At 43.9% G+C, this 11,806-nt stretch overlaps 1 protein-coding gene across 2 annotated transcripts; it reads right to left on the bottom strand.

Annotated features, from left to right (window-relative positions):
• Positions 1 to 1,063: 1,063 nt before the first annotated feature.
• LOC311144158 (arginine and glutamate-rich protein 1-B-like) lies at positions 1,064 to 9,229 on the bottom strand. 2 transcript variants are annotated; one of them, XM_084180152.1, is made up of 4 exons: positions 8,676 to 9,229; positions 6,560 to 6,785; positions 3,044 to 3,127; positions 1,064 to 2,495 (listed from the first exon to the last, which is right to left on the bottom strand). In XM_084180152.1, the coding sequence occupies exons 1-4, from the start codon at positions 9,005 to 9,007 to the stop codon at positions 2,331 to 2,333; spliced, it is 807 nt and encodes a 268-aa protein (XP_084036278.1). In that variant the 5' UTR covers positions 9,008 to 9,229; the 3' UTR covers positions 1,064 to 2,330. The 2 variants fall into 2 exon arrangements, with proteins under 2 accessions (XP_084036278.1, XP_084036277.1); XM_084180151.1 differs by having other exon boundaries at positions 6,560 to 6,824; positions 8,676 to 9,227.
• Between the last annotated feature and the right edge of the window lie 2,577 nt (positions 9,230 to 11,806).

Here is an 11,806-nt window from a genome sequence, read left to right as displayed (position 1 = left end):
AAAATATGCAAATGCTCCCACCGACCGAATGGACTTGTTGGGGATACAAATCAGTGCATGATGACATAGTGCACACTTTTTCATGTACCAATTTTTTTTTTTTTTTTTTAAACGTTAATTTTTTTCACATAAACTGTTGCTTTAAACAGTAAATGAGCATACTCTGGTCTCGGCAAGAGCGCTCTTTCAAGATCACGGTACACTTTCACCACTCGGTGATGGAACAGAGGTCTGGGACTGTCTACTTCGGAGCACAATTCACTCAGATTGCACAGTAAGAGTTCAGTAAATGATGCGCGGGTAGTCTAGTCTACATGAGATCATCACGTATAAGAGCAAGCATATTTGTATTTGTCAAACGGCAGTCAAGCATCGATCATATCACCAGAGTATGAAAAATGTATGCACTCACTAACTGTAAGTCGCTCTGGATAACAGCGTCTGCTAAAATGACTAAAATGTAAAAAACACCTTCAATATCTATTGGAAATGCGCATCAAGATCACCGTGCACTTTCACCACTCGGTGACGTTAATCATAACTTATTTAATCAGTAGCCTAATAAACTGCTTGATTTCCCGAGGCTTAGTGAGAGGACCACACACACCATATCATCGTGTGACTCCAAGTTTGCTTTGATATGATGGTTATTATATCATTATTGGGCATAAAGGCGTTTCCACCATCATTTCCGCTAACTACGCTGGCCATTTCTCGCATTATACATTTTACCGACACAAAAATATCACACTTTGTCAAATGAACAAATGTCAGCATTTATAAAATTGTACCGAAACGTCCTATTTCCATCACAGCAGTACCAATATTTTTTTAATATGGACGTCCTATTTCCATCACAGCAGTACGATTATTTTTTAAATATGGACTTTTTTAATATGGACTTTAATATGGATGGAAATGTGGTTATTGGCTGTTTACACATGCAGCCCAATTCTGATATTCTGCCCATAATTGGTATTTTGACCATTCAGATCAGATCTTTTGGCAACAATTGGGCAACTGAAAAATAACTATTGACTGGAAGACACAATCCGAGACAGTTGTATGCATTCAATGGATTTATTGGTAAACTGTTCAGTCCCCATTAACAAGTCGGGGAAATTACCACAAGACAAATTTCACTTACTCAAGAAGTCCCTTACCCCTACCAGAGGTCAGCCAGTCAGACCTACTGTTAGTCAGTCTCTCTCTCTCACACACGCACACACACACACACACGCACGCACACACACACACGCTATCCTGGCCAGACCTAAACATGTAGCTAGTCAATCTTACCTGGACTTGGACATCCTTTAGGAACCAATAGTGAGTTGAAGGGGACCCTAACAGGGGGAGGTTAATACACTACACCAAAACTAAAGGAACAGAGGTCTGGGACTGTCTACTTCGGAGCATAATTCACTCAGATTGCACAGTAAGAGTTCAGTAAATGATGCAAGATTATAAATCCCTTGCTGTTTGGATTCATTTCACATATTATCGCACAGGAGTATGACACCACATGACGGAGACTCTTAATATTACATCATACAGGAAATGTCTCTCGTCTCCTGCCCCCCCACTCCCCTGTCCTGACCACGGATGAGACTCGTATCCTGTTCCAACCCTGCAACGCCACCCAGACCCGCTCTATGGGCAGATTGGGAATTGGCCTGGGTTCCCCTGTGCAGCAGTGGGTCTTCGTTGACGTTTGGTTTTTCTATTTGCCGCTACTCTACCGAGGAGAAACGTGAGGCAAAATAAAATCTGAGCGGATGTGAGGTGTAAGGAGGTTGAAGACTAACCTGTCAGCTAGAGCAGAGGTGATCGTGCTTTACTGAGTTTAGGTTAGCCCTGGCTGCAGCATCAGCTTTCTACATTAGACCCACGGCACAGGAAAACCTAGGCCAATTCCTAAACCACACACTGTTTTAATAAGCTTCAACTGGACACACTTATCAATGTTATGAGTTTTTATCCTAGTTTGCTTACTGTAAAAAAAGAAAAAAAAGAAACAGAGGGCATTCAACCGCTCGTGGACCAAAGAAAGAGGAGGACCAAGTAGTGACAGCTTTGTACATGACAGATCAAACCCTTAAAAATTCAAATAAAACCACAAAAAAAAAAAGCAAACAATAGTCATTGGGTGGGGGGTGGAGCGGTCAAGCGACTAGACGGGTGTTTGGCTTGGTTGGGAAAGATCTGTAGAGCAGGGCGGTGTGTGTTAAGACAGGACAGGACAGCGCTGGTGTGGGCTACCCTTCCTTCAGCCTTCCACACTAACACACAGATAGCGTTCCAGAGAGGAGGAGGAGGAGAGGAGAGATTCATTCGGTGGCCTTGAGGGAGAAGGAGAGCTTGGGCCGGGACTTTCCCTTGCCCAGGATCATTTTCTGTTCCTCCTTCTGTTGCCGCTGGCGATCCTGGTCCAGCTTCATCCTCTCCTCGTGAATCTTTCTCTGCTCCTCTACGATACGCAACTGCTCCTCAGCCTGGTGACACACACACACACACACAACAGGGTCAGTTCAGGATAGAGATCCTGCAGTGCCAAAATGCCCACAAAACTGTTCATGTTTTCTGAGCCCTGCCAAGATTATTACTAGAATCTGTTCGTTTTTTTGTTGTTGTTACTTTTAACCTTGTTTACTACAATCTTGGCTTGTCCATGTCACATCCAAATTAAATAAATCCATCTTACAAATGAGTCAAGTTTCAGAAACAGAAAATAAACAGGCGAAGGAAAAACACTTATTGTTAATGGCTCCTGATAACCATCAATACAAAGCCTGTGCCAGCATGCATTACCGTTCTGTACTAGAGTAGCGTTTCTCACAGAAGCCCTGGGAATCTACGTTAACACCCTCAATGTCATAACAAAAAATGCATTAAAGCTACGGTGACCACGTATTTCAATATCAAGACGACCATATTTCATCATAGAATAGCCCTGTTTGCATTTAGGGGTTTGGGAAAGTAGCCAAATGTGTATTTTTCTCTTTGAACAGAACAGAGGAGGAAAACAGAGGAGGTGGTGTACCAGCTTGGCCTGAGCGTCAGCGATCTTGCGGTTATTCTCCTCCAGGATTTTCTCCAGCTCGTCCCGTTTGGATCTTTCTTCCTCCTAAAGACACAATGCCATATTAGCACAGGCTACGGCCGCACGACATCCCAAACACACACACACACACACACACATATACCCACACTCCCAAACACACACCCACGTACACATGATTGGCCTCTCTTAACACACACACGTTGGCACAGTCACTCGTCTTCATCCTAACACAAAGGAGTGCGCTCAGCCTCTCCCATCACAACCACACTATCCCATAAGTTCTCTCTGTCAAGCAGAATGCTTTTAGAACACAGAAGCACTAAATATATCAAAGGGAAAAAGAAGCCCCTTTTTCCCCCCCCTCTCCCGCTATTCGTGACAAAACCCGCCCATATAGGAACCACTTAACACTTATAGCCTTCACTGGATTATTAAAGACATTAAAAAATAGAATATAAAAAGGGGAAACCCACTCATCACACTTATGTAGTAGATATCAAAACAGATAAAAAGACAAAACAAACTTTGCTTTCTTATCAAGCAAGAGAAGAAGGATACAAAAAAAAAAGGAGTGAATAGTTTTGCCTCACCAATGCACGTATACCTACGCATTTTCCTTGCCTGTGTACCTACACAACTGGTGAAAGCATTCGGCATTAAAACGGTTGAATATGTACTGTCTCGTCCAGACTGTGTCCCCTGCAGAGACAGAAACGCTCCTGGGAAGGGGGGAGAGGGCGGCCCGCCTGTGGCCTTCCTCTTTAAATCTGATCTGTTGTACCGCTAGCCTGCAGCACTCTTTAAAGCCACTCTCTCTCTGGCTCAGTTCACATGGAGACAACATACCGCAGCAGTAGAATACAGCACAGTGTGGAGGAGGGCTGAACACAGCACATGAGCTTGGAGCTTTCTGCAGGCCAGTTCAGGTCAAATGGTGTTAAAGACAGGTGGTGTTAACACAAGTTGGGTCCAAAATCCAAATGAAATAAATGAACAAAAATAAAACAAAAAACACCCCTAAAGAGAAGCAAGTCATGGGGACGTCAAATAAAGAGAACATTTGCTGTGGTTGTTTGTTTTCTTTAAAAACATTTTTAAAAAATGATTAAATAAAAAGTATCATTAACAGACAGAATTAGAGCAGAGATTGTTGACCTTGCAAACAGGAAACGAGGTCCTTCATTTGTTACATGATGTATCCCAGAGCAGATGCCTTCTAAATGGGAGCTATTCAAAACATGGGTTAGGAGGGGAGGATGATAAGGTCAACTTTATTGGACACACTAAACAAAATTGTGTATGTAATCATAGCCTAATAAAACTAAATGTATTCAAAAACAGAAAGTGGTGTCTTATTAACTCCTAGGGGAAAGGAGTGGAGTGGCAGGTCTCCTGGGGGGGTTGTTGGGGACACATTTCTCATCCGATTAGTACTGAGCCACTGGCCGATCCCTGTGCGAGTCAGGGTCGCTGGGCATTGGCTGCGCCGCTCATTCACAAAGCATTATTACTGTACTATACACAAACCTGGCCCTCATTAATGAAGCCTGGGGGGGGGGGGGTTGCTAGCTTCACCAACATATTGTCTATGCCCAGCCTCTGTCTACTGAGAGGACAATAAACCAAATTAGTCGCTAGAACTACTATGAAATAAACTAGGGGGTGTAACGGTTCACCAAAACACACGGTTCGGTACGTATTGTCATTTTGGGGGTCACTGTTCGGTACGTATTGTCGTTTTGGGGGTCACTGTTCGGTACGTATTGTCGTTTTGGGGGTCACGGTTTGGTACGTATTGTCGTTTTGGGGGTCACGGTTTGGTACGTATTGTCGTTTTGGGGGTCACGGTTTGGTACGTATTGTCGTTTTGGGGGTCACGGTTTGGTACGTATTGTCGTTTTTGGGTCACGGTTTGGTACGTATTGTCGTTTTTGGGTCACGGTTTGGTACGTATTGTCGTTTTGGGGGTCACGGTTCGGTACGTATTGTCGTTTTGGGGTCACGGTTCGGTACGTATTGTCGTTTTGGGGTCACGGTTCGTTTCGGTACAGTGGGAAAATGAAATGCCAAGAGTTAGTGGTGATTTGTATTTAAGAAAATAGTGCTGGTATTTCTGATGCCATATACAGTGCAATGAAAAAGTATTTGCCCCCTTTCTGATTTTTGATACTGAATGTTATCAGATCTTCAACCGAAACCTAATATTAGATAAAGGGAACCTGAGTTAACAAATAACAATTACATACTTATTTCATTAACAAAGTTATAAAACACCCAATGCCCGTGTGAAAAAGTAATTGCCCCCAGGCACTCCATAACTGGTTGTGCCACCTTTATCTGCAATGACTGCACCCAAATGCTTTCTGTAGTTGTCGATCAGTCTCTCACATCGCTGTGGAGGAATTTTGGCCCACTCTTGCATGCAGAACTGCTTTAACTCAGCGACATTTGTGGGTTTTCAAGCATGAACTGCTTGTTTCAAGTCCTGCCACAACATCTCAATTGGGATTAGGTCTAGACCTTGACTAGGCCATTCCAAAACATCAAATTTGTTGCTTTTTAACCATTTTCATGTAGACTTGATTGTGTGTTTTGGATCATTGTCTTGCTGCATGACCCAGCTGCGCTTCAGCTTACAGACGGATGTCCCGGCATTCTCCTGTATAATTATCTGATACAGAGCGGAATTCATGATTCCTTCTATTAAGTCAAGTCGTCCAGGTCCTGAGGCAGAAAAGTCCCCAGACCATCACACTACCACCACCATGCTTGACCGTTGGTATGAGGTTCTTACTGTGGAATGAAGTGTTTGGTTTTCGCCAGGCATAATGAGACCCACGTTGTCAAAGGTTCAGTACAAATACATGTACCGTTACACCCCTAAAATAAGCTATTGGGCTAAAAGGGACTGATTTGTAACTAATAAAGCCAAAGCTTCTCCATCCCTATGTGTTTCTCGGTGGGTCGTGGGACGGGCAAACCGGTGTTCGCTGCATGCCTGGGGCAATAAAAATGTTCACTGAATGTTGGACACAAACAGAGACAGTTACTGATAATGAAATGTCAATTTGAAAAGAGCTCTTTATTACAGATTTTAAAAAAGGAGATATTTACAATAATGAAAGTAGAAGTTATGAATAATTCTGAATAGGAATGTATGAATGGGGAGAATGACGGGATGAAGTCAGTAAATTGTCATAACTCGGCCATGGCAAAAGTCTCAACTGAATCCTGCGTGTCTTCCTTTTGACTGTCCACTGCCAAATATCGGCCATTTAACTTCCCCACTTAGAAACACTCAGTCTACCACCCCTAAAGCACAGCGCTCTAACCCTTCCCACCTATCCTGAGCCTCAGCTGCCCTGTCCTACCCTCTCACCCTCCCCAGAGCAGAGAAACTTGTGCCATGGCCAGTTCGGGGGGGGGGGGGGGGGCAGTAGTGGGAATGGTTAGAGGAGATGGGGGGTGCCTGCATTCCCAACGACCGAGCGTTACCTCTCTGGCCTTCTGGGCCTGCAGCTCTGTCTGCCTCTGTCTCTCCAGTTCCTCCAACAGCTGACGTTCCATGATGCGCTTGGCCTCCTCCACGCGCCGCAGAACCTCCCTCTCTATCTCGTCCCTGCGCTTCTCCAGCTCCTCCTCCACCCGCTTGGCCACCAGCTCCTCCACGCGACGCGCCGTCTCCTCCTCGATCAGCTTCTCCTCTATCTCCACCTGACGGCTGCACGGCAGGGGTGGCGAGAGAAAGAGGGGAGGGTTGCTGACATGGTAGCACAAGTGACATGATACGATCAATGCATATTCAGGTAAGGTTGAATCAATGTAACTTAAAAAGGTCAGACATTGCTACAGGAACAAATCAAATTTTAATTGGTCACATACACATATTTAGCAAATGTTATTGCGGGTGTAGCAAAATGCTTGTGTTCCTATCTCCAAACTCTGGGAATTGTGCATTTGTTTGTTTATCAGGGTTATAAAGCTACTTTTATGTTAAAAAATGTGTTTCAGTGATTTGGGGAATTGCAGCACATGGCATTATGACATATGTACTAAACATGCAACGTGTGTGGGGAAACAGATTTGCCCCATTGACTACAGACGACAGGGGCACTGGACAACAGGAGATGAGGTGGTCCTGATGTGACATGACATGACCCCCCTTTGGTGGTTGGAAGTGAGCTTGTCCAGATCAGCAGAGAACTGGGGGGTAAATGTAGGTGTGGGTCAGTCCTAACTGCATGCCGGGGGGGAGTCAGGTCGCGCACACGAACACAAGGTAGGCGTCCTGTTTACTGTTCAAACACTTTTAAAGTGTTTCAGCTGCCCTATCAACAGGACGTGATTATCGGAGTCGTTGTCACATTGCTTCAGGCACGACTTAAAACACAACACTGTCCTTCTCTCTGATTTCATTTGGTTTGGTTACACATAACCAGGAAACCAGGATCCTTCCTTATCTGGTGTGCGTGTCTTTATTGGACATTGTGTGGCTGGTTAAGTGGCCCTGTGGCTGGGCAGTAAACACAGCAGACCAGGTGTAGTTCACGTGTTGTAGGTATCAGGCGTCATCAGCCTCTAGCCAAAATGTGCACAACAACAAGTTTACCCCATGTCTTTCTTTCTCTGTCAGACCAATATCATCTAACTACAAATAATGGACGGGCATTATGCGAGGTGCTCGCTGAAGCAGGAAAGTCTAGCACATTTTTCTTCCCTTGAATTGCACTATAAATTGTGACGCCTCAGGGTTTTGCAATGTGCAACGAGCATGGATAATGCAGTAAGAAAGGAATGTTGTTCTGAAGCAGATAAAACAGAGGTAACTGTGCCTCTGGTTGATCCTACTGCTTATTATAAGTCATTCGCCCAGAATGCTAATTTTGACTGCCATAAGTAAATATTATAGAGGCAGGGGCCAGATGAACATCCTGTGGATTGACTTCAGTGGTTGAGAACCAGAGGGGCATAGCTACCTGATTTTTTTTATTTCACAGGTGAGCAACTTAAATGTAGTTTTTAATTCCCTCCTTCCCTTTTAAACAGTTTACCAGTGACAAGACCTATATCACGAATGTCTATTTCGTTGACTACATTTGGCCATAATGTCTCACATAAGCCACAGCTTGGAGGGATGTTGTTGACAATCTTTTTGAGGACACGTAACTAGGCTACTAGGCTAGCAAGATAAACCACCGTAGGCCATAAACATGACACTAGGTCGTTGATTTGTGATGCATGACAAACAAATTGCCAACCAGATTGCCACCTACGCACAACTGTACAACTATACATGTGCATAATAAAATGATTTTAAATGTATACATTCCATTAGACTAGAGATAAATGAATTGCAGCCAAGTGACTTAGCTAGTTAGCCGGTTGTCTAACGGTGTAGGCTTGTATAGCTGACTTGGGCCTCCTCAAGACACGTAGTTAGTAGGCAGCTAGCTAGCTTGCTAGCGCGTATGCCTGTGTGTATGTCTGTTAGCATTCTAGCTAACTAACGCATGTAGCCAGAGAATATAAGCACCAATATCATTTGGTATTAGCAAACTAGCTAGCAAATGCGTCTCGCATTATGGCAAAAAAATATTGAGTTTCGACTTACATCTTTCTCTGTCTTTCCATTTCGGCCTTCTTCTCCTCCTCCTCCTTTCTCTGTTTTTCGTCCAGGGCGCTTCTCTTGCTCAGTGTCCTGCCGAATATGTCAATTCTCTCCGGCGGTGTGACGGCTCTCTCCCTTTCCCTACGGGTCGAGGCTGTGGCTGACCGGGAACGAGAACGCGACTCTCTGCGCCGGTTTCTCTTCGCTTCACGGGACTTGGATCGTTTCTTGGCCCTCTCCTTGTCCCTCGAACGCGACCGGCTCCGTTTTTTGCTGTGCTTGCTGCTTTTGGAGTGTTTGGAACGGGACGAACTGCGACTCCTCGAACGACCCATGATCACCTCAAGTCGGACGGTTCCCAGTTAGCTAGTTCTACAGTCGGAAATACTCCAACAAATAGCACGGCGTTCCACCTACACACTCTTACACCTCACTACCTGCGATATTTGCAAAAAAAAATAATTGTTAAAACACTCGTATGTCTCAAATATATTCATTCGAACGTGGTTATCATTCTGCCCTGATAACTTGCGGCGCTAAAGCAAAATGGCGACTAGCTCCTTTTTCCCACAATGCAATGCATTCGGTATTTTCCGACTATCTCCGGATTGAGCTCGTGCCTGCCTCTCCTGTGCTGAGTTGAACTCCCCTGTGCTATACGCAGCGTGATGGACATTAATAAATGGTTAATAAATAGTTGGTTCCGCTGGTGTCTTTAAGTCATACCACAGATTCTCAATTGGATTGAGGTCTGGGCTTTGACTTGGCCATTCCAAGACATTGAAATGTTTCCCCTTAAACCACTCGAGTGTTGCTTTAGCAGTATGCTTATGGTCATTGTCCTGCTGGAAGGTGAACCTCCGTCCCAGTCTCAAATCTCTGGAAGACTGAAACAGGTTTCCCTCAAGAATCTCCCTGTATTTAGCGCCATCCATCATTCCTTCAATTCTGACCAGTTTCCCAGTCCCTGTCGATGAAAAACATCCCCACAGTGAAGCATGGTAGTGGCAGCATCATGCTGTGGGGATGTTTTTCATGGTGTTCTGATCAGTTTTTCATGGTACTCTGGTCAGATGAGAGGTGTTGGGTTTGCGCCAGACATAGCGTTTTCCTTGATGGCCAAAAAGCTCAATTTTAGTCTCATCTGACCAGAGTACTTTCTTTCATATGTTTGGGGAGTCTCCCACATGCTTTTGGCGAACACCAAATGTTTTCGCTTATTTTTTTCTTTAAGCAATGGCTTTTTTCTGGCCACTCTTCCGTAAAGCCCAGCTCTGTGGAGTGTACGGCTTAAAGTGGTCCTATGGACAGATACTCCAATCTCCGCTGTGGAGCTTTGCAGCTCCTTCAGGGTTATCTTTGTTCTCTTTGTTGCCTCTCTGATTATGCCCTCCTTGCCTGGTCCGTGAGTTTTGGTGGGCGGCCCTCTCTTGGCAGGTTTGTTGTGGTGCCATGTTCTTTCAATTTTTTTTATAATGGATTTAATGGTGCTCTGTGGAATGTTCAAAGTTTCTGTTATTTTTTTATAACCCAACCCTGATCTATACTTCTCCACAACTTTGTCCCTGACCTGTTTGGAGAGCTCCTTGGTCTTCATGGTGCCGCTTGCTTGGTGGTGCCCCTTGCTTAGGGGTGTTGCAGACTCTGGGGCCTTTCAGAACAGGTGTATATATACTGAGATCATGTGACAGATCATGTGACACTTAGATTGCACACAGGTGGACTTTATTCAACTAATGATGTGACTTCTGAAGGTAATTGGTTGCACCAGATCTTATTTAGGGGCTTCATAGCAAAGGGGGTGTCATAATTTAACTGGATTTGAACCCAAATGCAGACAACTACACCGAGCCAGAGAAGGTTTAACAGGTTTATTTACAAAGTTCAATTTGTCCAGGTTTCCAATAATAGGGGAAGAGCAAGTCCAGGTTTACAGGGAGGGTAACAGATCCAGGTTCAGAGCAGGTGTGGTACCGTGATGTCCTAGTGTCCGTGGTGAGTCCAAAAGGGAGGTCCGGTAGTGGAAAGCAGGATGGTGGTGGCAGGAGTGAAGCGGAGGCAGGAGTCAGGTTCCAATAATATGGTCGTCTTGACTATGATCTGACGATGAGTGGCAAGTTTGACCGCGTCTTAAAGGCTGAGGTGATTATGGTGAATAAGCTGCAGCTGGAACCCTGACTTCACTCCTGCAATCAAGGACAGACAGAGGGCAGAGAGAGAGAGAGCTACCTAGCAGCAGTAGGCCTAACAGGGGGTGAATATACATGCATGCACCACTTTTCCGTTATTTATTTTTTATTTTTTTTTGAAATAAGTTATTTTTTTCATTTCACTTCACCAATTTGGACAATTTTGTGTATGTCCATTTCATGAAATCCAAATAAAAATCAATTTAAATTACAGGTTTTAATGCAACAAAATAGGAAAAAAGCTAAGGGGGGTGAATACTTTTGCAAGGCACTGTAGTGCTTTTTACTAAACACAATTAATCATGTATTACAATAAAGGTAAATTCGGGGAATGTGTGTATTTTAACCTCTTAAGGATCTGACCCTTTTTTCAAATTTTTGCCTAAAATGACATACCGAAATCTAACTGCCTGTAGCTCCGGACTTGAAGCAAGGATATGCATATTCATTTACATTTACATTTTAGTCATTTAGCAGACGATCTTATCCAGAGTGACTTACAGTTAGTGAATACATATTTTTTTATACTGGCCCCCCGTGGGAACTGAACCCACAACCCTGGCGTTGCAAATGCCATGCTCTATGAACTGAGCTACATCCCAGTTTGAAGTTTGTGAAAATGTGAAATTAATGTAGGAGAATATAACACATTAGATCTGGTAAAAGATAATACAAAAAAAAAAGCATACGTTTTATATTTTTGTTTTTGTTCCATCATCTTTGGAATGCAAGAGGAAGGCCACAATATAATATTGAAGTTTAGGCGCAATTTAGATTTTGGCAGCTAGATGGCAGCAGTGTGTGTGCAAAGTTTCCGATTGATCCAGTGAAGCATTGCAATACTGGACTATTTTGTATGAAGTCTGCCCAAATGTGCCGAATTGGTCAATTGATACATTTTCAAGTACATAACTATAGAGAACATACAAAAATGATATGGTAATA

This window comes from Coregonus lavaretus, assembly GCF_964263955.1.
Source record: "Coregonus lavaretus genome assembly, chromosome: 16".
NCBI classification, from domain to species: domain Eukaryota; kingdom Metazoa; phylum Chordata; class Actinopteri; order Salmoniformes; family Salmonidae; genus Coregonus; species Coregonus lavaretus.
The sequence above is the reverse complement of the archived record's forward strand: the minus strand, read 5'-3'. Positions and strand labels throughout refer to the sequence as shown.

Bases quoted from the DNA above. Each gene is read 5' to 3' on its own strand.
- LOC311144158 (XM_084180151.1), bottom strand. From the start codon at position 9,007: ATGGGTCGTTCGAGGAGTCGCAGTTCGTCCCGTTCCAAACACTCCAAA. The intron at 6,825-8,675 runs GTAAGTCGAAAC...CTACCATGTCAG, and splicing joins ATGGAAAGACAGAGAAAGAT to CAACCCTCCCCTCTTTCTCT. The intron at 2,496-3,043 runs GTACACCACCTC...GTGTGTCACCAG, and splicing joins CTGACGCTCAGGCCAAGCTG to GCTGAGGAGCAGTTGCGTAT.